The sequence below is a fragment of the Apostichopus japonicus genome, chromosome 21 (genome assembly GCF_037975245.1).
Source record: "Apostichopus japonicus isolate 1M-3 chromosome 21, ASM3797524v1, whole genome shotgun sequence".
NCBI lineage: Eukaryota > Metazoa > Echinodermata > Holothuroidea > Aspidochirotida > Stichopodidae > Apostichopus > Apostichopus japonicus.
Window position 1 is genome coordinate 3,423,563 of NC_092581.1, and position 26,867 is coordinate 3,450,429.

The following is a 26,867-nucleotide window of genomic DNA, read 5'->3' on the forward strand; positions in this document are numbered from 1 at the left end:
TGCTCAAGATAGTGCTCTCAGACTTGTCTGTGATGGTGGTAGAATTTTTTTTTAGCATATCATGAAATTAAAGATGGCCATTAAGTACTTTCCCAGAGCTTGACATATTAGATGGCATTTCTGCACCCCATCCCTCCTGTCACCTATGAGAAGAAGATAAAAAACCATAGATAAACTGGTAGTTGTCAGAGGATCCTTGTCAAATTTCTCTCTGCCTTTCACCAAAATGTTTACTTTTTGCTTTTCTGATCTTCTGATGCCTCCTCATCAAACAGCCCCCTGCCACTCGATATCATTTCTGTTGTTACCGTTGTTGAGATTTATGACTGTTTTACTTGATTTTGTTTTCTCTCTCTCTGGTTTTGCGGCAGGGTCCGTGGAATTCTGGAGGGTTATGATGGCCCTGAAGTCTGGCCTTATAGCAGAGAGCACCTGGGCCCTGGACGTGTTGAGCGTGTTACTCTACGACGACAGCACGGTCGTATCGTTTGACCTAAAGGAACTGAAGGGACTGCTAGAATTACTTGTGGAATATTACCAGGCGGTCCTGAAGCTCATCTTTGGCGGATTCCAAAACTATCACATTGACTCTTTATGTTCGGATTCTCCCCGTCGGAGAAAGGGAGACGACACCACGTCCGAGAGAACAGGAGCCTGTGAAAACGCGACGAGAGCGCGGACCGGAAAGAAATCTCTGCACAGGACGAAAAGCGGAGACTGCGAGAAGTTTAGGGGGATCGATAAGTCGAAAGTTGTGAAAGCGGACCCACGTGCCCGATACTCACCCCTAACTAGTTTTTATTCAGAGAGTTCACAGAATGCGGAATGTGAAAGCAAACACTGGTCAATGCGAGAGGCCCTACCTCTCAGGATAATCAATCAATTTGACGGCACCGTCGAACCGACGCAGAGTCTTTCACAGAAATATATCAGAGAAGCCGACCCGGACAACGAAGAAGAGGAAGAGTGGCAGAGCTACTGCAGCGAGGAACTCCGGCTGGTCAAGGACCAGCGGAGGTCCAACACCAAGCTGGTCTACACCTCCCAGTTCAGGCGGCGTCCCAACGAGCATGTTGTCGTGTTGGAGGACGAGGAGCTCCGCGACGACACGCCGTCGATGATCACCAAGAACGACGCCCAAGTCTCCGTCTCCAAACGCTGCAAGTGCATCTCCAACATCCTCCGTGGGTTGTCCTTCATTCCAGCTAACTCGCAGAACTTTGCCAACCACGCGGGCCTCCTGGCCCTGCTGGGGCGTATACTCCTGTTGGACCACGCCCACGCGGAGCGGCAGGACACCTCGAGGAAGTACAAGGAGTACGACAGCGAAAACGACGAAGATGAGTTGGAGGTGAAGGAGGAACCGGAAGACAGCGAGCCGGTGAGCAGAGACAATTGGTCGTTAGACTGTCTGAATTCAATCCGAGAGGATGCCTTGGTCATCATCAACAATATCTCGGGGCGATTAGATTTCGCTCTCTACCCGGAGCCCATCAGCCTCCCCATCCTGGACGGCCTGCTACACTGGTCCGTCTGCTTATCTGCTAGTGCCCTGGACCCCTTCCCGCTGCTCTCCGCCAACTCTCCCCTCACGCCCAAGCGGCTCTCGGTGGAGGCACTCGCCAAGCTGAGTCTGAAGGAGAACAACGTGGACATGATCCTAGCGACGCCGCCCTTTGAGCGGCTAGAACGCTTGTTCGGGTTCCTCACCCAGTACGTGGGGGACCGCAAGGAGCCAGTGCTCCGAGAGTTGGCGATCGTGTTGCTGTCGAGTCTGGCCCAGGAGGAGACCGTGGCCAGCAGGTCCATCGCTTGCCAAAAGTCGGCCGTCTCGTTCCTCCTCTGTTACCTGGAGGATTCGGAATACGCAAAGTCGCTGGAGAAGGACCAGAACGCAGCTCAGTTTTTCCTGGGGAGTGACATCCAGTCTCCGAACAACAACATGATGAGAAGGGCGGCGTCCTCCTTGGCGAGTCTAGCCAAGGTCCCCGAGAACCATCCGTTGTTCCTGCAACACCAGACCCGTCTTCTGAACCTCTCCATGTCTCCGCTCGTCGACCGTTCGGTGAGAGAACTGATCGCTGCGGCGCTCTTTCACCTGGGCAGCGCCGGCAGCTAAAACGAGAAGGGCAGAGAGCGAAAGTGCTATTGGATCATCACGAAGAAGTGCTGGTGTCAAAAGAGAAGAAGTTTCTCCCGTGCAGGCGACGACGACGAAGAAAACAAGAGGGTAACGAGAACCATCGCAGCGTCCAGGCAAATTCGTCGGAAGAAGAAGAATTCGATTGTCAGTCGAGTTCGAAACCTTGTCGGAATTCAGAATCGAGGCTTATTCAGGGTCGGAAAGAAGAGAGAGAGGGGAGAGAAAATGATCTCTCAAAAGTAAGGGCAATGTGGCACAGATAATAACTAAGATCTTCAGATTGGAACAGCTGCATAATCTTATAAAACGAAAAGTCAGGACAGATGACGAAGCCGTCTATGACCTTGGCGACAAAGTCGCGTCAGCTGGAATGAGGGAATAGAGAACTTCAGCAGGAGAAGTTGATTTTTTTTTTTTTGTGTCAAAATTGAAATTTTTTAAAGAAAAGTTTTCTCTGGTTAGGAGCAAATCAGCTGCAATCATGTATATCGGTATATAGGTTTTAAAGAGATGAAAAACAGCATAGGAAAACTCCAATTGAAATATGGATACGGTGACAGGACCAACTTAGAAAAAAATATAGCAAAGTGGTACGTTTGTCATGTGACCGTTTGCTGCGTCCGTGCCAGATCAGTTCTTAACTCCAAGATGGTGTTTGTCCAGGTTAATAGTAATAATATGTTGGTGGTTGACTCTGAGAGATATGGGGTTGCATGCAAGAAGGCTTTTTCTTTTTAAGCCAAATCTAACATGGTTCTTTTTTGTGAAACATGAATACAGATGGGAAATAATGTTACAAGCAGCAGTTCTTTTGTAAGCAAAGATTTTGTGATGATCTTTCAACCAGGGGGGGGGGAGGGGGGGGCAAGCACATTTACTCTAGAAGGAAATCAAGGGTAGAATCTCCTCCAACACCCTGCGGCCACTAACAAATTCTAATGTACAGTACATTATACATGTAACTAATGTGTGCAGTACAACCGAACAGTTGAAAATTCTCCAAATTTTTTCCCCTCAAAACTTGCAAGATATAGCACCATTTAGCATCCAATTACTATGAATTTTTGCCCAAAATTTCCCCAACAGGGGAGTAGAACCCTCTCAACTCGAACCCCTCCACCATGACAGCACATCTTAAGCTGCCCTATAACAAAATGAGTGGTTGTGCACCCCCCCCCCCCCCCTCAAACTTTCAGAGAAGATATTGGGGCAGCACAAATTTGATATTTCTAATGGTACAATGAAGTTGCTTTTAAATTAATACCTTATCTCTAAAAGAACAGAATAATGTGTAATGGATTTATCTCTATAAAAAATATCATTGAGATTGTAGTAGAAATGGGAAGAATGTTTTAAAAGTTACTTTCTTACTTGATATTGCAATCCATTTTGTAAGCAGAGTGGACTTTCGGTATACGCGGACAATTCAAGAGGAAAGTTGGCTTTTGATCGTAAACAAATTGAAATTGCATTTATTTGATACAAATATTTTAGACAAAGAGACAACAAAGAAAAAAAAACAAGAAAAGGGTAAATAACATTTTTGAAGGATTTTTTTTTTTATGAAAATGAACTGTTTGTGAAGCTGAAGGCATGTATAGGTGGGGGTAAATAGGGTTTGAAAATGGTACTTCTTATTGAGAGAGTAATATTTTGAATGTGACATTTTTTTTTCAAAAGAGGACTTAAAACTGTAGATGAGAAAAGTGAAGGAACAATTGTAAAAAGAAAATTTAGGTCATATTGATGCTATAAAGGTTGAATGAAATGAGACATACATGTAATAAATTAATAGTGTTATGAAATTAAATGCTTGGATTTAAGATACCCACAGGGAATTATGGATAGCTATATCAGCCATGTTCCATCCTCCTCCCCCCCCCCCTCACTTTTCTGGCACCCTATCCCAACCCACCCAGCGTCCATTCTGCTCAGAATCATGTAACAGAATTTCATGACAGACAGACAACGATTATTTTTCGTTGGTCTGTCTCGATCATGTATTCAAACAATTGGCAACGTTTGGGAAAGGAATTAAGCAATATGCAAGTGAATCACATACTTGGAAGTACATTAGAAGAAAATTTGTGATACAAAGTTTAGTCAGACCCAGTTAGCCTTATACAAAGTTTATTTTTGTATTAAATCCCTTTTTATGTTTTTTTGGTCTGCAGCTCTATAAACTTGTAATAATAACTCCCTGGGATTGTGGAGGTGGTGGGCGGGGGGGGGGGGGGGGGATGGGAGGGTAGTATGCAAAATGTGAGTTATTTGGTCATTGTACCCACTGAAGTGGTGCCTCATACATCATAAATCGAATACAGGCTTACGGAAAGTAATAACTCGTTGATATCTTGAGACAGAAAATATGTTACCTTGAATATGGTGGATAGACGTTTCTCGGTGATTCGAAGAAAACTGGAGCGTTCACCAAGAAAACTTTGCAACAAGCTGCAGACATATATCATATATTTGAGTGTTGGTACGGTTTAATGCAAACTTTTGATGGCCTAAGCATACCTTTGTTAGTTCTATTATTGTGTAGGAAGTATTGATTACTCCAGAATATCTGAAATATGTTTGTAAATCAAAATCGGTTGCCAATGGGGTACTAGTTTAATCCCCCTTCCCCCCCCCCTTTTTTCCCCTAATAAATGGAGCAATCCTAATTTATTACTCAATTAATAACGAACTTCTTGACATGATCTCGTCTGGACGGTTTTCAATCGCCTGCAAGTGTGTAGACTCTCAAACCTTGGAAAAATATTTCATTCTTCAAGTAGAAAAGTCGCCCCTAGATTCTGCTTTATTTCAAAAGATCCAAGGGAAAAAAAGGTGAAAAGTGTGGACGTTACTTGGACGGGGTGCACTTGCACGAACCTCACGTTATTGCTACCTGTTTATCTGGAGTTCAGTTCAGTATTTTTTGGTGTATTTGCACAATAATGTACATCAAAGACAAAGTATGAGTGAATACCTTGAGAGTCAATATTGTCCAGGGGTGTAAAGTAGTTGATCTGAGAATCTGGGACGTTAAAATAATCAAGAACACTCCTGCAGTGAATGAATAAGATGAATTTTTAACTTCTGTTTTCTTGAATATTTAAACTTAAGGAAATGATAAGATCGCTCTCTCTCTCTCTCTTAGAATTGAGAAGTTGGTTTTTTTTTTTTTTGTGGTGAATATGACCTGTTTAAGTAAGAGTGTGTCCTGAAACCTGAACTTCAATGAGCAGAATGTCGACACTGGTGAAACCGTGAAATTTTCCAGGATTTAAAGACGGACTGGTGGTGTGAAAGAAGTGTTCAGTATTACTCGGTCTGTTAATTTTTATACCGGGTTGAAGAGAAATGCCGGGATTTAATAATTAATTGCAAGATGTGACAGGTTTATTCGTTGGCTCAGAAAATCACTCGATCCTCTGCGGACCGGCAGAAGTTTCATCGGAACATAATGAGCCCTTTTCAGTTTTGAATAAGCAGTGCTGCAATTTATAAAGGATTAAGCCGGAGACATGTTGGGAAAAGAATGTTTCCTTACGCTCTTTCCCTGTTACACGTTACTTATGTATTTTTTGTTAGTACAAAATGGTGTGGGGGGAGGGAGGGTGGGTGTAGGATGGGAGGGGGGTAGGATGGGTAGGGCAGTGAAAAATCAAAAAATTTTTTAAAAAAATTTACAAAAAAAAATATTGGTGCTACTATCTGCCTTTCTAGTGAGGTCAATCTCAATTAAAATCTTTAAATTCATTATCAAGATGTTGGTTGCTAGGTTTCACGATCATGCAACATTGTCTTCTATCGAGTCTGATTTTAACGTTAACTAAAGTTAAATAGACGATCTGGTCTGTACCATGCCAGCTGTCATTAACGAGGAGTGTGCGAAGGTTGCGACCGGTTCGCATCCGTATATTTACCGGAGGATGTACGACATGCCTTGATTTGTAGAAAAGGACCGTGTCTCTATTTTATTTCTCTATCTCTTTCCATATTTTTGTTCCATTTCCTCCGTGACAACTTTCACGTTGACTGTACATTTGTGTGTTTTGTAATCAGTGTTCGTGGACTTTTTTTTTTTACCCCCCCCCCCGACCCAGACATTGCCCAACCTGCAAAAAAGCCCTTTGACATGTTTGCAAATAGAGAAGATTTTTTGTTGTTTGGTCTTTTTCGTTGTTTTTTTTTTTTTTGGTTTTTGTTCTGTGTGAAAATCGCTCACACTTTTTTTTTTATATGTTTGTTAATGAATTATGCGTAAAGAAAACCAAGTGGAGTTGAATATTATGAAGATAATGTAAAGTTATTTCTATTATTTTGAAAAAAAGATGGAAAAGATAGCAGATTTTTTGGGGAACTTCCTTCGGATGAATTGTATGGTATATCAACTGTATTATATGTGTAGTTATAGGTTGGATTTCTACTCCGTTGAAATTTGTACCATTACAAGAAACGTGTAAATACAAGTCTTGTCAAAACTTATGAAACCCTCTTTCTTTTTGTGTTTGAATATTTGTTTCGATTTTGTTCAGTTTTCCTTAACAAGGGATTAGGATTAACAACTACCCACTGATGGATCAGGGAAGGGGGTGGCCCTGTGGCAATATATGTCATAGAACCCCCCCCCCCTCTTTACCCTGAAGCATATTAAGAGAAGTTGAATAAATTATTATTCATCCCATACTTAACCTGGCGGCCAGCCCCACCCCCCCCCCACCCTCTTTGACTCTGGGTATGTAGTGTCCATCCACCTGCCGTCAGGCCTGTCTGTGGTCTAGTGTTTGTTTAGGCTACGATCCTTAGCCTCCAAAGCAACCGAGTTTGCTAGCAGAATGGTGTCACAACAATTGAATTTCTTGCACCTTACGTGTGGCTTCGAAGCAGCTATAGTTACACATGCTAAAGGATTAATTAAAGTCAATTAGTATTGTCCCCAAATATGCTACAAAGTTAGATTATGACCCGTGCTCAAATTTCAAGATGCAATTTGCCCCACAGAGGTATTTAATCGTATTACATAATACCTTTTTAAAGAGAAATCACCGAAGATGGAGCCTGGGCACGAAAATCAACCCAGTCCCAGTTTTCATCGAGACTCATCATCATCAACTTCGATGCTGTTGGCCAAAGGCCATTTCATCGCTCCATAGAAAATTAAACTCCACAAATTAAACTCCAGAAGTTACTGTTGAAAATCAAACACTCCAGGTATATCCTTCCAGAATGAATCAAGCCTCGATTTAAAACAGTTCAAAGAGGGAGAATTAACAACATGTTCTGGCAAAGAATTCCAATAACTAATAGATCTCTGCGTAAAATTCTTTTGACGAAGCGAGGTGTTCACTCTATGAGACTGGATGTTTGATCATGACGATGTTACGTCAATGTGTCCCTTGGAAAGAAAACAAATACTTCACATAATCTTAGCCGAAAGCTGGCCGAGAAGCGCTCTTTAAATCATTCTGTAGTATTGCATCATACCATTGACGTCAGAGTGTAAACAGGATTGTATTTCCCGGGTAACAAGACGAAGGCCTAAGCAAGCTGGGCAGTGTCAGTTAGCCGAAGTTGTCACTTTGAGATAAAATTATGACAACTATATGTCGTGACAATAACGAGGTGTGAAAGACATGAACTAATCGTGTATCCAAAGAAGTTTGGCGTACTACCATATTATGGGAGGAGGCTGCAGTGGTCTGTCAGGAGGTAAACAACGAGTAGGCTACGAGAATTCTTATGTCAATCTGTAGGCTAGGCCAAGCCCAGGTCTACTTACGACCTTAAGCCTAACGTAACGCCTAACTATAGGTAATTAAACAAACTATTGATGAGGGCTACCCCTAACTTAGTCTTTTAACTTATCCTTTGGTGTCACTTCGCTATTGCATGTACATTGCATATGGAAGTTAGTATTATGGTTTATACTGATAAACATAGTTCTGCATAAGTTTATGTGTTTGAATTGCAAATATATCTTGTGAATAAATTCACTTCAAAACATACCCATAATGTTGCACAAAATTTCATCTATGGACAACCAATATAGACAAACCTCCTTCAACCCCTAACAGACTGGTCAAAATTGCAAGAGTAGAGGGAAGTATGATGAAGAATGTTGGTGAGGGAATTTTCGAAAATTCAGACACAGTTAATTTATTGGTATAGGCCTACAAATATTAAAACCTCTTATTTACGGCTACTATAAAACTTTGTTGAAGGAAAGGAAAACATACCAGATATTTCCGAAACCGAACACTGCACACATAGGCGTAGGAGGCAGGGGGGGGGGTAGCTGCAGCCCCCCAACCAAATATTTTGGTGAAAATTTGAATAATTGAAATGAGACTGAAATAAATAACTTTTATCTGTTTACTCTACAATGCCCCACATTCTTTTCATTTGGAAAGACGCACATTTCAAGTTCATTTCACACTGAAGGCTTTGGTTCTCTATCTGCCTTCAGTTTAGGGAAGATTTGGGGATTTTCATCCCTAGATATTGCTAGATATCCATACAGTACAGTCACTACAGTGTCCTTGGAATTTTTCAGGGCCTGATGTTGGGAAATTGCAAATCAGGAGTGGTCACATTCCATGTAGGTCAGTGCACCACCTCTAGACGTCACTAATACACAACCCGATCACTTGTTATCGATGAAATGGTGTGTTGCCGGATTTGTCAAGGTCTTGGTACTACGGGCGAAGGTCATTAATTAAGTTTCGTAACTCATCGGGAAGCGATTAGAGGGGTGGGGCGTAGGGTTGTGGGGCGCATTTTCATGCAGATGGGAACAATCTCAAGAAGTGATGTGTCCGACCCCCCCCCCCTCCCGCCCATATACACCCTTGGATCCACTACATGATATTCACAGGAGATGTGCTCAATTCTCCAATCGCATGCGGAATTTATATTTAGATTATTTGTATGAGTTACGGTACTAGGCTTAGGGTAACAATTAGCATTCAGGTCGGAGTGTATAACATTTTATCTGTGGATGGCAGTGTTGCATCGAAGGACACATGTCTAGTGCAGTTCGCATACAGATCCTGGTCTGATACCGAAATGCGCCATGTTCCCCGACGACCTGGTCGAGTTCGAGACCAGCCACAGTAGGTTTCATAGTACAGCTGTACAATTTTTTAAGGCGTCCATACACACACACGTGTTATGATAGACCATACATTAGTGAGAAAGGAAAAATGGAAACTTCAAAAATGGAGTTGTCGGTGTAAGGGGTAGGTTGAGACGCACGCCCCTTCCGAAATCCTCAATCCGTCACTGGCTACCCTGAATAGGAATCAGCGCTGTAATTATGACTGTTCCTCTTCCTCTTCCCGGTGTCTTGGTGTTTTTCTTCTACTCTCTCTTTTTTCTCTCTTTCTACATATTTCTATATGTTGTATTCTATAATCTGTACACTATTGTCATCTGTCTCTGTGACCCTAACTTGGTGTGCAGTTGTGTATTCCCTGAGTTGTCTCCACAGTTTAACTAGTGACTCAGTTAAAGTTCCTGTATACATGGTTGTGTTATCATTGCTTTAGAGCAAGTCTGCAATGGGCCTACAATGATTTTCAACATGGACACTCTTGCCATACATATCTTATTCACTTAAAGATAATTCCAGTGAAGGATCCTATGTACTTTAAGTTTCATCTCTTAATATTGTATTTTCCCTCCTTTGTCCCTCATGTATAGATGCTCTTATCAACAACACCAATGAGGTACCATGCTTTAAAATTGTTCTGGTAGGTAAGTTTGTCTTAATTTTGTTGTAACTTAACATTCAACTGTTTTTTTTTTTTAATTTTTTTTTTTACAAAAACCATTTTGTATGATGAGATTGTGTAATATCACCTAGGTCCTTGATGGCTTTGTGCCTAGAGTGAACAAGGTGATAGCTTCACTTTTTTTTATCAGTTCTTATGTTATTTAACTTCATTTAATTCTTGAACTACAGTAAACATGGGCACCAAAACAATTTTGTAAAATCCACTTGGGGTTGACATTGAAATTGTGATGCTATATACAGAGTTTAAGTTTATTGGGAATTAACTGTCAACTTTTATGCATCAAATCTGATTGAACCAAGTAGTGTAGCAAATGTGGATTTCCACTTGGAGGGGGAAGGGGGGGGGGGAGGAGGTTGGTGGAGGGACATGTTGATACACTATTTTAAAAGCAAAATCATGTTTCGTGCATGTTTTGTGAGTAGAAGTAAATACCCGCTCTACATTTCATAAAGCTTGCCTTAAACTTTAGGGAATTAGGTAATCTGAAAGTTTTGTGTAAAGCACTATTTTATCATGAGGCTGAATTTGAATAGGAAAACATTCGTGCATGTTTTCACTCAGTTTTGTAGACATTTTCCCTTTTGCATATTAATTTAACTTATTTAATTATTGCCATGGTGATCCTTCTCTAAAAATCTACAGGTGACGCACAAGTTGGTAAGACGAGCGTCTTTCTGAGATACTTTAAGAATCAGTTTGATTACAGCTACAGACCAACTACGACTGTTAGCATCGGTAAGAAATCAACCAGTTCATTTCAAAAGCATGTTCCACAGGGTGGGACACTTTGAACATCTGGCAAATATGCTTGCTAGAACCAGTTATTTCCCTCTGTTCTTTTGGTAGAATAGGTAAGAAATCAACCAGTTCATTCCAAATGCATGGTTGACAGGGTGGGACACTTTGAATTTCGGGCAAATATGCTCGCTCCAACCAGTTATTTCCCTCTGTTGTTTGTGAATCGAACAATGGACCACTCCCGATTTGCTGGCAGTGAATTTCCACGAGTATCGTAAATTTTCCATGAACCCGGTTAGTAAATATGGTTTGGCAAAGTTTTTCGACCACTCCTATATTGCTATTTCAATTCCTTTCCTACAATAACAGCCCTTTCTGTTCCTGTGTCAAATTGCCCCAGAAATGATATTTTTATTACTTTGATTTTCCATCTTTAACCAGGGTTTTGAAACTGTAAATGTTATGCATGTGTCTCTCAGTTAAGAGAACGTAGCATCATATAGACCTTCAAACTTTGGACAGCTTTTAGAGTTGCATGAGAACAAAAACTACTTAAAATGAAAACAGATTCTCCTGTATCTACTTTATCTAGGTCTTGGTTGTTTTAATGTATGTACAGTATGTACTGTATGTATTTTAGATCCTCCTGCAAGCAGGAACTCGCGAAGAAGCCATCATTGGCTTATCAAAGCTGCAAGCTGACCGAAGTCAGTCTTTTATTCAGTCTCTTATTTAACGTTCATATTTAACGTCCATGATTATGAATTGTCAATTGTCAACAACTCTGTAACTGGACGACATACATTAATCTTGGAGTGACTCCAACTGGAGACCTTATGATTGGAAGGTATCGGCGTTAACCAGTGAGCTTACACTACTTATTGTCTTACACAGTTCATTTGGGAGATGGCCAATGGTATAGTCACTATCACTTGCTGTACAGGCAAGATTGAATGAAGAAAGTGGTGTTTGGGAATAAAAATAAAATTGCTATATTTATAATCTATTGAAATTATGTTCTTTTTCTTTTGTCACCAAAACTTTTTCATGTGTAACAGAAAATGTGGTGAAGAAGCTGAATGTTCCAGAGCACATAGTCGCATCCATCTCCATCTGGGATCTGCCAGGTAGGGAAGAGGTTGACCTGAGACAGAGCTACTACAAGGATGTCGATGCTGCAATAGGTGATTATGCAAATTTACATATTGATGAATATTCAGATTGCATATCATTAACCACATTTAATATTCAAGTAAGATAGCATGATTGGTTTCTCAAATTGTACGAAATGTTGCTCTGAAATTGACCATGCATGTGTCTCTCTGTCTGGCCTTATTTTTTATACTGTTTCATTTTCCAAAATTTGTTTTTCATAGTCGTGGTGGATATTTCCGATCCGGAAAGTGTCGATCTAGCAGGAACTTGGAGACAAGATATTCTAAACAACGCAGTGGTCTCGAAGAAACGAATCGTGAAAACGCCCGAAGGTCCTCGAGTCTCTGTGGAGTTTGAAAAGGCAGATCCTTCTCAAATTCCGTTTTTGCTGTTGGGAAATAAATTTGACATTGTAAGTGTGACTCTTGTCATTGGGCCAACAAGGGTCATTTCGTAATGGAATCAGTATAAGCCAGTTTAGTCTATGTATTTGAATGGTTTGTTTATCAAACACTTGACACCATTGCCTAGTTTGATCCTTTTTAAATGTTCAGTGCACAAATGAAAAAAAACATGAATGGAATGAATGAAAATTTGCTATGTTGTATCTGGCTGCAGCATCGAAAGGTCCCCTGTTCAATGTTTTTTTGGGGGAGGGGAGGGGGAAGGAGCAAATTTAATGTGTTGATATAGCATTGTTTCTCTAACGTCCTTCAATATGTATTACTGAATTCCTTCTGTTCCGTTAAATTTCAAATATAACTATTTTGGTTATTTTAGGTTGAGGAGAAATTAGCAAGATTGAACCCGCCCCTCACAGAAGATGCTGAGACAGAATCGAACACTCCTGTAGGCAAAGGTGAGATAACTGTTAAGTGTTTAGTTTAACAAATTACAGGATTAAAGGCATTGAAGACTCGCCCCAAACCACATCCCCCCTCTAAAAAAGTTAACTTTCCATCGCATGCAAGTGAAGTTTTTTTCTTGTCGCTACAAAATGCAGACAGTAATGAAACATGACACCTTGTTATCTTTTATCTGCACCTGAGATGTCCACGCTGCCTTGTACACTGTGTTGTGGGTGTTGACCGCAGCTGTATGTATTGACTGTGCACTAGTGTCTAATTACAGACGGTAGTAAGCTGTGTGTGTATTTTCTGGGATCAATGGTGGTGCCTAACACTTCTGTTACACCTCATTCCAAACTAGGTCAGATAACCGGCAAGAGACGTTTCTTTGTGCGCGAGTCTTCAATGCCTTTAATAGTGACGATGTTTTAATGATCTGTTGTTACATTACAGTTACAGAGTATTTGTAAAGTTTGTCACTGTGCATACTCAATTTGTATTAATATGATGAGAAACTGTTGCCATGGAAATGCACCGGACTATTATCCATAATCATTTTTAATTGAAATTAACTCTGTTAATATTTCGGGACCTGGTGACAAACCTGACCAGCCAAAAGACCCTTTCAAATGCAAAGGTGAAATTATTTTGAAATCGAGTCTCTGTGGAGTTTGAAAAGGCAGATCCTACCCAAATTCCATTTTTGCTGTTGGGAAATAAATTTGACAGAGTAAGTGTTACTCTGTCATAGGCCAACAACAGTCATTTAGTAATGGAATCAGTATAAGCCATTTTAGTCTATGTATTTGAATGGTTTGTGTATCAAACACTTTGTACCATTGCCTAGTTTAATTGAAATTATTTTTGAAATCATATTGAACGAATGTATAAGATTCTTCCTGTCAACAATTTTGACTTTGGTTGTGTTTAATAATTATGCTGATATCTTGTTGCTATTACTCAACACAATTTGAAAACAATATCTTTTCGTTAGGTTTGCAACCATTCACAAGAATGGGTCGCTGTTTTTAATTTCATGTTACAATTGCAGATACGAATGGAGAGGAAGGTAACGAGCAGGATTTATTAAAGACAATGGATAAAGCCGAGCAGGAATCAGATATGAGTCATGGGGAGAAGAAATCTGGTGAAGATGAGGAAGGCAGCGAGGGCAACATTTGGAAATACGAAGAAGAACGTGTTAAAGATGAAAAACCAGCCGAAGTGTTACAATTGGAGGCTTGCTGTGAGCAAAATGGTTTTGTTGGCAGGTGAGGTCAAGTTTTTATGTCCTGTTTGAACACTTGTGGTATTACTTAGGGAGGGGTTGGGGTGGTATAAGTGAGGGCAGGGGAGGCATTGGTGGGGGGATAGTGGGTCTGTAGATGTATGGTAATGCAATATATTATACTTGCTTAGGGTATCTATTACTGCTATTATAAATGTTAACGTATCTCAAGGATTTCTTTAAATATACTGTTTTATGCAAAACATGAAATTTAATACAGATTTTTTTTACAAAATTCGGTCATTTCTAGTATACAAAGAATAACCGTTGACCTTTTATAGATCATAGTCATAAGCTGGCCAATCATGTTCTTATTCTAAATCAGCTAACATATTCTAAATCGTATTCTAAATCAGATGTGTTCTAAATCAGCAACCATGTCATTTCATGCAAATTTATTTCCAACTTTGCTCACACTGAACAAAGAAAGTAGTCCTCCTAGGAGACACCTTGTTCTGCGCTTGGCACCAAGAGTGACACCGTAGGGGTGAAATTCTGTAATGGCTTGCAGCATTTCTGTAATATTTATCTGAAATGGAACTACTTCTACTTGGTAGTTCTGGTAATTATTAATTCTGTTCCCTGGCTACAAAGATTTTACCACCATAGGTTGATTATTCATTGGCATTTTCTTTCCTCCTCCAAGGTAAACCCACATGCCACGCCCCTAGTGTTTCACTGTTATGGTGAATAAAACACAATACTGCAAGTCACACATTTTGTGTACAGGAAGATATTTTCTATAAATATTTTTTGATAATAATATATTTTAATATATATATAATATATTACATATATAATATTATAAAATATTATATTATATCATATTATATAATAATATATAATATTATATAATATCATATATATATAATATATATAATTTATTTTTTTATATAATATATTTTATTATTTCAGTGTGGCTGTCTCGGCCAAAGAATCGGACGGTGGCGTTCACATCGCCATCCAGGCTCTGGTACGTCATCTCCTTGAACACAGGCTCAGACACAAAGCACTTCAAAAGATGGAGGCCGTCCAGGTCAAAAGGTCAAAGCAGAAGCGCCAAAAAGCTAAGAAGTTGGAACAGGACGCCTTCCAATCCTTGGAGTTGACAAAGATTCCGGAATTGGACAAACTGTTCTTCCAGTGTAATTCTCACCTTTTACTCGTCCACGAGGCCAACATGGCTTACCAGAAATCTGTCAGACACTTCAAACAGCTTTGCATGGATATGGAGATTGTGGAAGGCCGTAAGTGTTCGATTGAAGACTGCATTGAAGGAATACGACTGGCCTTGAAGGATGAAACGCTGGAGCTTGTAGTAAGTCAAGAGGAAAGCCTCTAGGTTTAAAGCAGCACTTTGTATTCTTAGTATTATTTTGGTAAGCTTTAGTGCTTTAGTGTCTCAATTCTGATGTTTTTTGTTGTTTCTTTTTCATCTTTGGTAAAATAATTGAAATATATAAAATACTGATACAGTAAAGCTGAAGTAAAAGTTAAAGGTTCTTGAAACAAACAAATTGTGAAAAAAAGTTGCAATGACATTTAAAGGGAGTGAAGACTGGCAAAGAAACGTCTGATGCTGGTAATCTGACCTTGTTTCTAATGAGGTGTAACAGAAGTGTTATACACCACCATCAATCACAGAAAATACACACAGCTTGCTACCGTCAGTAATTAGACACTAGTGTACAGTCAATACATGCAGCTTCGGTCAATACCCACAACACAGTGTACATAGCAGTGATGGACATCTCAGGTCTAGATAAAAGATATCAAGGTATCACGTTTCATTACTGCCTGCATTTTGTAGCGACAAGAAGAAAACTTCACTTGCAAGCAACGGAAAGTTTTTTCAGAGGGCGGCACGGGGTTTGGGGCGAGTCTTCAATGCCTTTAATGAATGTAGAAAGGGACATCACAGGCTTAACCTTAATGTATTTCATGACTACTCACCCCCCCCCCCTCCACCCCAACTTCAAGGTAAGGGGAAAAAACAATTTTTACCACACTTTTGGTTTCAGGTGGAGGAGAAGGATGGTTTTGTGGAACTTGCTGTTAAAGGGGAAGAGAAAGAGGAGGATGAGAAAAATGAGTTTATGAAGGAATTACTCCAGGCATTTGACAGTGAGGTAAGGAATTCATTTAAATGGAAGAAGACAGAACAAAACATGGCTCATTAACTTAAATTCATTGTCTGCTGTAATGTATGTAAAATGACCCCAATATGTATTGCATTGTAATCAGCAATGGACTCAGAATTGCAAAAACCTGTTAACAATATTGAAATATTGGGTATATATGCAGCCTATCTATCAACTTTGTGATCCCTGACAATGGTCACATTAAGTGGAAAATTTACCTTCTTTTCTTGCAGGCCTAGAAATGTTGTTAATCTTGTTAATTATAAAGGCTGGTCAGGCCATTTTGCTTCTTTTCTGAAGTGAATCATTACATTAAAGTAACAGTGTTATATCTCAGTCAAGTCCAAAATGCAAATACATCTTTCTTTTCTCTCCCCCCCCCCCCAATTTTTTTTTTTTAAAGGTTAAAGTGTCATGCTCTGTGATTGCCAGTGAGTTTTCAGCTGCAGATGAAACTTTGGACAAAATGGACAGCACCATCATTGATCAATGCCCTGATCTAATCCACCAACACATCCAATCGCATGGATCGGTAAATGCCCAAGAGGGTCGTCGGATCAAAGATATCGTAGATTTAAATCGGGCACGGATCAAATACGCAAGAAACCTATGCTCAGAGAGAAAACAGGATGTGGAGTCTCTGGTTAGAAAGATAACAGCAGCCATGATGTGGTGAAAATGTCATGACTGATATAATCAATGTTTGGTAATTGTTCTTGTGACAAATATAAGCGTCACAGCCCACAGGTAGTAGTTTCTGGGTGTGTTAGGACGTCCAGGAATGGTTTGACTGATTTCTTTGAACGTAACATCATGTAGTGGCAATTTTAGTAATGTTATAATAGCATGGTGAGGTAATTTTCCATAACTTATTTAGTGGTGCTTCAAACAACAGAAGATGATGAGTACTTAATCAGCCAATTTTCTTTCAGGTGAGGAAATGCCGGAGCGCGGTTCCTATATGGACACTGCTTTCATGCTGACTTATCTGTCGGTGCAGCTATTATTTATATTTTTAACTTGTTGATGAACATTCCGTCCAATGTCAATGTGTCTTTCAAATTTATATTTTTTCAAGGAAACTAACCACTTCAGGGCAGTAATACAATTTTCCAACACTTCAGTCCATAGCAGGTGTACAAACTTTTTATTGACCAGAATGCAAAATGCATTGAGGTTTCGATGACTTCAATAACCAGAAGTAGCTGTTACAATATAAATGGCCAGAACCACTATTTTGATGTACAATTACTCTATGGCATGGTAAACACATAGATGCTACTTTGAACTGCTGCTCGATTAGAGCGACTGCATACATTTTCCCAATTATTTATCTTGTCTTTTAGCTGCAGATTGGTTCGTGAAAACGTAAATCGCTATTATTCCATTACACTGCCTAAATCAAAGCCATATTTTACGCAATGAAACACTGAGGTTGTAAGAGCATCTATCTTCCAAATATCCTAGCAGCAACAACAGCAAACTTGTCTCAGATCTCCTTAAATTGTTCAATACTTTGCGAAATATGACTGATAGCCAGGAGGATAATTTCCTTAAGAAATAATTAAGCAGATATTTTGCCATCTTAAGTGTATTTGTATTCTGACTTGTTAAGCTTAGTAGAAACTTGATAAATGGTATGTAGATCCCTTTGGTCTGCAAATTAATTCTTATAAATTGGTGGAGGTCAGCATAGGTCACTTGAAAACCTTCAATAACAAGCAAAAGGGGGGGGGGGGGGAACTTGGATGAACTTTTTACTTGATAGGTAGGTCCATATTCTAGAACCATGCTGATCACTTGAGGTCAATATTGGTCAAGACTTCATTATAATATAAGTAACGAGAAAGGGGAAGAGGAGGCCAGAGACATTTCAGTTCAAAGCAGAGCTAAGCTGAAAAGCTTTGAAAGTGTTCTGCTTTCAAAGAGAAGGTTATGGATGCTACTGATTGGGTTTTATTTGCTAGAGTACAGAGTCAAGACAAGCAACAGTGTAGAATGGTTATTCATTCATAGTGTCTGTAATCTTACAAATGTCAGTTGAAGTGCAACATTATCACCACTGTTCAAGTCAGTGAAACTCACTGAAACATTTAATCTGTGGAGAGCTTGTACCTGTTTAGATATGTTAGTTTCATAAGAGATGTATTCAATAATATCATCAAGAACCACCATGCAATGTTTGCATTTCTGGTTTAGATAGCCCACAGGTTGCTGTATGTTCACTGTGTTTTCCTTGCCAGGGGGTTGTGTGTTTTGACACAATAATATTGATATTATCTGCAAACATTTAATTCTAGGAGTCCTTTAAATTGGATGTGCAACAGGTATGTCTAGAATCATAAATTAAAATGAATCTGTATTGCTGTAACATCATTTGTGTTGTTAAATTTAAGGCACAATGGTGAGTAACTATTTCTTACAAGTAAATCCTTAAAGTCAGTCCCACCAAAAAAGCTCCCTTTTGTTCCAAAATGTTAAAAAGTGTACAGTTAACTGTATTAATACTGTTGCTAAGAAGTTATTATGCTGTCGTTTGCTTAGAAAGGTCAATGGTAGTTCACTGTCTGTTCTTTACTTGGTTGTCTACTATTAGCATATATTGATTGGGACAACTTGACTCATGGGACAGGTAGTTCAAGGATGTTAACTATGGTGAAGAAAAAAACCCTCCCATGAACCGATTTGGCATGGAAAAGATTAACCAATGTTAAATTATCCCAAAAACAGTAATACATATTTGAAGCGAATGTTATTTTTCTCTAGCATTATATTTGAAGAATTGGTGTAAGAGTACTAAATTAATTTGTCTTGTTGGTCTAAATAAATGCGATATGAGTGGATGCATTTTTGTAATGCAAATTTACTCAAAAATAAATTGTGTGTGCTTTTATTTTGTGTTTGTAAAAGACAAGCATAAGTTGGGATTGAGCCGGAGATCTTAGATTGCCGAAATTTTTCTGTAACACTAGACCATAAGGTATGACAATAAAATGCGAAGCTTTTTAAATATTTAAAGATCCAGTTGTTGAAAAACTTTAAAATCAAGTATCACTGGCAATATGCGTCGAGCGCCCTCTCGCAGCCTCATTTTGGTCAGTTTTTCACTTTCGAGGAACAATAGAAACCCGAAAAACTTTTTGGACGAACAAAGGTTTTCAAAACCTTTGTTCGTCCAAAAAGTTTTTCGGGTTTCTATTGTTCCTCGAAAGTTAAAAACTGACCAAAAATGAGGCCGCGAGAGGGCGCTCGACGCATATTGCCAGTGATACGTGACTTCAAAGCAGTCAAATCACGCATCACGCGTATAAAATATAGACAGGTTAATGAGCATGGTTAACACAGAGATGGATGAAAGGGGATTAGTAAACAGGGGAAGGGGGAGGGGATCAATAGGGAAGAGGAGAGGCAGGCGATAAACAGTGGAGGGGCAAAGGGAGTATTAAGGGAAGGGGAGAGGTTATAAACTGGAGGACAAAGACAGAAAGGTGTGGAGGAAAAGGGGTGGAAGAGAGTTATGAGAAGAGTGAAAGGGGGGGGGGGACAAGGGGAGCTAGAGGGGGAACAGAAGAAAAGTTAGTCATGTCCTTCCTGAATGTTGAGCCCATGAGGTTGAATGGTGCGAAGGCGTTGCATCCACAGCCTCTCTCTGCTGATTCGTACTAGGTCAGGACGGCTACCTAAGGATTCAATCCCCTGTAGGGACATGTCGTTAATGGTATGGTTGGGAAGGTTAAAGTGTTCTCCAACTGGGGTCTCAGTCTTCATGGTGTTGACTGTGGATCTGTGACCATAGAATCGCTTCTTGGGGGTGGTTTTGGTTTCGCCAACATACCGGATGACGCAAACTCTACAAGAGATCAGATATATGACATTAGTGGTTGTGCAAGTGATGTGACCCTTAGTCTTGTGTGTGAGTTGCATGCTGTGGCTGGTGATGGAATTGGATTCAACAATGTGGTGGCTGCAGATGATGCATCTCGAAGTATGATCACAATTGAAAGTACCATGCTGAATGGGTGTTAGAAGTTTAGAAGTTAGAAGTGTTAGAGGAGGAACAGCAGCATGCACAAGGTCTCGTAGGTTGCGGGGTCGTCTGTAGGCGATGATGGGTTTTTCAGGGACGGCTCGTTGGAGTCTATCTGAAGTGAGGAGAATGTTGTGGTTGTTAGAGGTGATTTGCTGAAGAGGAGGAAGATTTGGGTGGAAAGTAACAACCAGGGGAGCTTGTTATTGCAATCTCGTCCCTTTTTGTCCTTCACTGCCAAAGTATATGATCTGGATAGGGAGCGGACTCTCTGAATGGCTTCACGCACCCTTCTGGCACTATGGCCCTGGCAGTAAGGTGTTTTGCCAAAGCATCTGTATGGCGAATGAAAGAGGAATTGTTAGAGCAAATGCGACGAAGACGAAGTGCTTGACTGTAGGCAATTCCAGACTTGCAGTGACGGGGATGGCAGCTTGAAGAATGGAGTTACTGTTGTGTGTCTGTAGGCTTGGTGTTTAAGTCTGTAGAGGGAGAACCGTGTTGCTTGCGAACAGTCACATCAAGAAAGTTAACCTGTTGGTGAGGGTAATCAGAGGTGAATTTGATGGTGCTGTGGAAAGAATTGATGTGATTGATGAAGGTGAGCAGGCTATCCTCATGACTGGTCCAAACGAAGAAGATGTCATCAATGTAGCGCCACCAGATTAGAGGACGACAGGGAGCTGTACTGAGCATGCGTTCTTCAAGGCTAGACATGAACAGGCATGCAAAGGAAGGAGCCATCCTGGTACCCATGGCAGTCCCGTCTCTTTGCAGGTAATGCTTGTCCGTGAACGTGAAGTTATTTTTGGTGAGAACCTGTTGCATGAGAATTTTGATGTCAGAGATGGGTGGACAAGGGTGGACCTTCTTAGACAGGCCTGCACAGGTGGTTGAGATACCTTCAGCATGAGGGATGGTAGTGTAAAGAAAAGTGACGTCGAAAGTATCGATGATGGCTGTACTAGGGATTTGGTTCTTGATATCTCCAAGTTTCCTGAGGAAATCTGGAGTGTCATGGATGTAAGAGTTAATCTGAGGAACTAGAGGTTTGATGAAGTGGTCCACAAACAAGGATATCTTCTCTGTGGGGGACCCATTGCCTGAGATGATAGGCCTACCAGGGTTACCAGGCTTGTGAATTTTGGGCAGAAGATAAAACCTGGCTGCCTTACAGTCTGTGGGAGAAAGGAAAGAAAGAGCCTTCTTAGAGATCTGGTTCCGCTGGTACATATCAGTGATGGTCTGTTTTATCTGCTGGGAGAAAATAACTGTGGGATCAGAATCAAGAGGTGTGTTTACGTTTTGTTTAAAGGAGTCAAATCAAACCTTTGTTATTCATAAATGTTTCTGGTTTTGTGTTGTTCCTCGGAAGTTGCATGCATGCTAAGCGATACAAGTGTTCAATGTTTTAATCGTAAGTTTCTCTTCAAAATTGGAACGGAGGGTGATGCTCAAGGAGTGCATGGAAGTAGGAAAAAAGCAGAACAATCAAAATAATTTCTTTGGTGGAGGTGGAAGGAGGAAAGGCAGAATATTAAGATTTCACCTTCTGGGGTTTGAACCTTAGACAAGGTGTTTACTATTACAATTAAACAGCACTTAAATGCTGTGAAGACTCGCGCAAAAAGAAACGTCTAATGCCGGTAATCTGACCTAGTTTCGAATGAGGTGTAACAGAAGTGATACACACCGCCATCGATCCCAGAAAATGCACACACAGCTTGCTACCGTCGGTAATTAGACACAAGTGTACCTCAGTACAAACAGCTGCGGTCAATACCCACAGCACAGTGTACTAACGATACAGCGATGGACATCCCAGGTCCAGCTAAAGATAATGTCTGCATTTTGTAGCGACAAGAGAAAAACTTCACTTGCAAGCAACGGAAAGCTAACTTTTTCAGTGCACGGCACGCGGTTTGGGGCGGGTCTTCAACTGCCTTTAAGTGTTTTGGTATTCTGACTGGTATTATTCACGTTGTTGTGTTAACGAACCATATTCTTGCCAACCGTTGCTGGCCTAGACAACATAAAATTGCTCACATGCCTACCCAGGTTTGTTTAAGTTGTCCCATAATCATAAATGTGACGTAAGTCGAACGATACTTTTAAGGCCTAGCTATGCTGAAACTGGTGAAAGAGACTACACAAATTGACATCAACAGCCGATCCAGACAAAACCTTGTGAACTCACTGCCAAACTCAGACCGTTTGACCTTTGACCTCCACAAACAAGAGCCCAAGAGCAATATGGTTCCTTGCCTGTAAGGAATATTTACAAGAGTGCAGCAGTCTTAAAATTGTCATGTGGTCCGATGTACACACACAATATTATTGCCAAAAATATCATAAATCCACCGTTGGTTCTTTTGAGAACCTGTTGAGGACCAGGTGTCTGATATGTGCAAGAGTCGGCATTTTTGACGGAACTCACAGAATCATCATAACTGTACTTATTAAGAATTTTAACAAAACAAAACCAAACCTTGATCTCTAATAACTTTGCACATTAAGGTTGCAGAGGAGTCAACTTATGGACAATTTAGATTGGAATATGGCCATGAAACTTCAAATAATCAACTTGAAAGAAACTAATACAGGTCACTGGAGGTCAAAGGTCACCTAGATGGGGATCCACTGCTGGATTACAATAGTGTAACTCCCAACCTTGATGGACATTTTGTTCTCAAATTATTGCAAAAATAATAGTTTTTGACCCCTGATTGACCTTGCATCACATGACCGTTATGTTTGGAAACGATCCCTTACCCCATTCAAAACTACTCCCAAAATATCAACCATGTCGGACCCTGCCAATGGGAGTTATTGCTTGTTTTAATATTTTGGTTTTGGGCCTCTAACTGACCTTTGGTGACCTTAACAGGCACCAAACACAATAGGGTTCATCTACTCAATGTGGTACTCATATACTCCAAAGATAAGATTGGTCCAAGCTTCCCTACTTGAGATATCGTGTTTACAAGTTAGGCATCACACACACACACGCACACACATGTTTGTATTACATTCAGACCGAGGACCCCATTGTATTTTCCATTGTTCAAATCCACGTACCCTAACCCTAACAATACCCCATACAATAGAATTCTTCCGAGGACGTGGTGATTATTTAGAAATCACAGCCGAGGACCTGGAATTCTTTTGTTCAAGTCCTTGGTCAGAATACAAAACAAACGCACATATACATACACACACTCTCAGCCTGCATGAATGCATCTATAGGTTACGATTATCATCGAAACCAAAAATGTGCAGTAACCTTTCATTTGTTTGTATTCAGTTTAGAAATTTATCATGTAAAAATACCATACAAATTGCATTTAATGTTTTAGATGAAGAAACAAACCCTGCAGGTTTTTACCTTCTTTATTTAAATATATTAAACAATAATGCTCATATACATAAGAATCTGTATTAATAATCTGTATTATCTTAACATCTTTACAAAAAAATAAATAACCACAAAAATAAGATTTATTTGGGCCTCTCAGTCGATCATTTTGAAATGTTCAGTTTTAAAAATTTTTAATCTTGAAAAAGACAAGAAGGGCACTTTCTTGTGGAAGACTTCATATACAGTAGTAGGTACTGTACTAACATTTCAAAATAGATCCCCCAGAAAGACATTGACCTGAAGAAATAAGCAGAATTAACACTAATATTATCAAAAGTTGAAGTTGACAGAAAAGCAGAAATCTACTTTGCAATTCAAGTTGCTATGGTATCAATGCCAAAAGTGCAATGATGGAATGCTAGATTGTGGCTAGAATATAACAAATAGCCGACATGGGTCCTTTGCTTGGACGGATTTCAAGACCTTTGAAAACATTGCTTGCGATATATCATCTACTTCTTCTTCTTTCCACTCTTCTTGGGGCTCTTCTTCCCCTTTGGACTTTTCTTGCCTTTAGGAGACGGCGATCTCTTGGCTTGCTCTGCTTTCAGAGCAGCCTCTGCCGCAGCGATCTCTTCCAATCTTTTCCTTTCAGCCTCCAAGAATGTTTGTCTGAAAGCCTCTCTGGGCTGGTTCAAGACATTCCTACGTTCATCTAGAGAAGCCTGTAGGCAAATTAAATCGCAAACAAGGTCTTTGTTTGTCATCAGGATTGTATCATGTTTTTGTGAACATGGGGGCGGGGGAGGGGGGGGTAAAGCATGAAAATATATCCACCACTCTTCTTCTAACAATGATTTTCTACTTTTCACTTTTCATGAACAGTTTAAAAAGTGTGGATGACGTTGCAAAGATCCTCTGCTGAAATTGTAGTGTAACCAAACCAGCATTTCAAATATTTCGCTGTACATCTCCATAAAAATTGAACATTGAAATACCAACCCCACCCCCCCCACTCCCCCAAAATTCTTTCTTTGACAAGGTGTATTAATGCAGGTTTATAAACTTAATTAACGTAATTTACAAACTTAATTAACAATTACAAAAAGTACAATTACAAAAATTACAATTACAATTACAAAAAAACAATTACAAAAAAACAATTACAAAAACTTAATTACAAATTTAATTAACAACAAACTTAATTAACAACAAACTTAATTAACAAACTTAATTTATAAACTTAATTAACATAATACAAACTTAATTAACGAGTAATTGAGGTTTACTAACCTGCAGTTCAATCAACTGTTGCAGCTGTCTCTCCTTGGTCATGTTCCTCTCCAGCTTGTCTTCATCTCTGGCATTCAACACTTGCTCCCTGAAGGCCTTATAATTCTGGATGATCTCCTGCTTCTCCAGAGTCTGTCTCTCGATTTCAGCCTCATCTTTGAGACGAGGTTTGCCCTCAAAGCCAATGGGACTGAAAGAAAGTAAAATTTAAACAGTCGTTATGGCAACTACAGATCATTTCTGCAGCCATTGATCATGCCTAGAGATCCATGGAAAGACAACAGAAAAACTATCGTTATTTACTGTTAACTCAAACCCTGGTGTCATGGAAATTATAAGCATCTAACCAGGCGCATAGCCAAAGGGGGTGGGAGGGGAGGGGGTTACCGCCGCCCCCTGAGCACGTTTTTTTCCCATATCGCTAGTTATTTCAAAATAAACAAAGTTAGATGCAACTTACAAGGCCTGGGAAGTGCCATTTCCAGCGATCTGGGAGGCATTTTCGGGCAATTTTTTTGTACGCTTCGCGCCAACACATGGTGGGGCTATGCTTAGATAGTTTGCCTACAGGCTTCGCCCCTCCCTTGGCAAATTCCTCGCTACGCGCCAGTAACCCAACACCTTATGGCCTGAACCAATAGGTACCTAGCTCAATTATGATACAATAAATCACTTGAATTGACAAGAAAAAAGAACTTACCGGATGAATGGGGTAATGTCAATTTCCTTGAGTATTTCCTTTGGAGGTGGGGGAGGGGGTGGCTGGTTGGTGAGGACTGTGTCATTGAGGGGCAGATCCACTTCAGAGGCAGGGGTTTCTGGTGGTACAGGAGCTAGAACGAAAAAAAAAAGATAGAAAATGTGATGGACTGCTCTTAACGATACCAACCAGTTATATTAATGACCAAACATTAATTGCCAACAATATATATGAATTGTTGGTCAAGCCGGTGCCGTGGCCAAGTGGATAAAGGCAGCGGTATGTGAAGCCATAAGGCTTGGCAATCGGGAGGTTCAGGGTTAAATCCCTGGCCGGGTCATAGTGTAAGGTGGGTTTTGCATCCAAGAACAATCTACAACATTCCAAACAAGTACGTGCCTGATTATTATTAATATTTTAGTTTATTAAATAAATATAGGATGAAAAGACAGCCAAAAATGTACATTTATTAGTCATATTTCAAAGTCAAAATGCCAAATGTATTTAGATCCATGGAGTCGATAAGTCTAAGGATTCTAAATTAATTTCCCACAAGGCCAGAATGAGACGATCAGAATGAATCTCCCTGTACCTAGACTGAGGCCATCAGGGTGGTAAAATGTAAGGTCTTGAGACCTTGCATACCTAATTAGTGCAATAATTAGGGACAATTATTTTTTCATGGGCCATAATTTGACCCATGGGCCATCTATTGAGAGCTTCTGATGTAGGTGTATATCACATTACCCTCTAACTGATCCACTTGTTCAACCTCCTCCTTGGGTTCGTCGGTCTTTTCCTCCGGTTCCACCTTGATCGTGTGATCCTTGACAAACTTCTCTCGGGTAGCTTGGGCCTTGGCTCCTCGTCCCGGTTCCGCTGCTTCCCAGGCTTGCTTCATGGCCCGGATCTCATCCTGTCTCTCTGTGTCCTTCACAATCTCAACTTCATCCTGAGTAAAAAATAACAGCAGAACAGGTTGATATATAAATACAAATCCAGGTCTCACAAGAAGGGGTGGGGGGAGGCAGGCTTCAATGCTGGGTCTGAGGTCAGTGAGGGGGCTGGAAAAATATGGGATAAAAAGTGCTGTATTTTCATAAAATATATGAAAAAGTTTGGTCGACAGAAAAAAGCTAGAAAGTTTACACAATACATTACATCAAGTGGTTATGCTGCAACACCACAATCAAATTATTAGTGGCAATCCTGGACCCACGTATACAAAGAAAACAATGAAACAGCAGACTTGTGGTTAGGCTCTGACCCAGCATAACAGCATATGGTGGTCCATCATCATAACTAAATTGCTCGCCAAACTATTATCACAAATCCATTGGACAAGATTATTTGCATATATGTAGAGGTAATCACAGATCCATTGAT

At 40.2% G+C, this 26,867-nt stretch overlaps 3 protein-coding genes across 16 annotated transcripts in view; 2 read left to right on the forward strand and 1 right to left on the reverse strand.

Annotated features, from left to right (window-relative positions):
* LOC139963093 (uncharacterized) overlaps positions 1–6,627 on the forward strand; it is a 53,878-nt gene extending 47,251 nt beyond the window's left edge. For both annotated transcript variants that reach the window (XM_071963604.1, XM_071963605.1), the window contains one exon: positions 372–6,627. In XM_071963604.1, coding sequence (XP_071819705.1) covers positions 372–2,119 — 1,748 coding nt within the window. In that variant the 3' untranslated portion in view covers positions 2,120–6,627. The remainder of the gene's footprint in view (positions 1–371) is intronic.
* A 1,029-nt stretch (positions 6,628–7,656) lies between these two features.
* On the forward strand, positions 7,657–18,823 carry LOC139963094 (uncharacterized). Its single transcript, XM_071963607.1, has 10 exons — positions 7,657–7,846; positions 9,839–9,892; positions 10,576–10,668; positions 11,730–11,855; positions 12,048–12,238; positions 12,607–12,685; positions 13,726–13,945; positions 14,878–15,280; positions 15,984–16,091; positions 16,507–18,823. Exons 1-10 carry the CDS (start codon positions 7,816–7,818, stop codon positions 16,777–16,779), a joined length of 1,578 nt encoding a protein of 525 aa, XP_071819708.1. The 5' UTR covers positions 7,657–7,815; the 3' UTR covers positions 16,780–18,823.
* A 4,681-nt stretch (positions 18,824–23,504) lies between these two features.
* The window catches only part of LOC139962740 (androglobin-like), a 62,441-nt gene continuing 59,078 nt past the window's right edge, over positions 23,505–26,867 (reverse strand). For all 13 annotated transcript variants that reach the window (XM_071962998.1, XM_071962997.1, XM_071962999.1 and 10 more), the window contains 4 exons: positions 26,229–26,433; positions 25,482–25,614; positions 24,782–24,971; positions 23,505–24,213 (listed from right to left, as the gene is read on the reverse strand). In XM_071962998.1, coding sequence (XP_071819099.1) covers positions 24,001–24,213; positions 24,782–24,971; positions 25,482–25,614; positions 26,229–26,433 — 741 coding nt within the window. In that variant the 3' untranslated portion in view covers positions 23,505–24,000. The remainder of the gene's footprint in view (positions 24,214–24,781; positions 24,972–25,481; positions 25,615–26,228; positions 26,434–26,867) is intronic.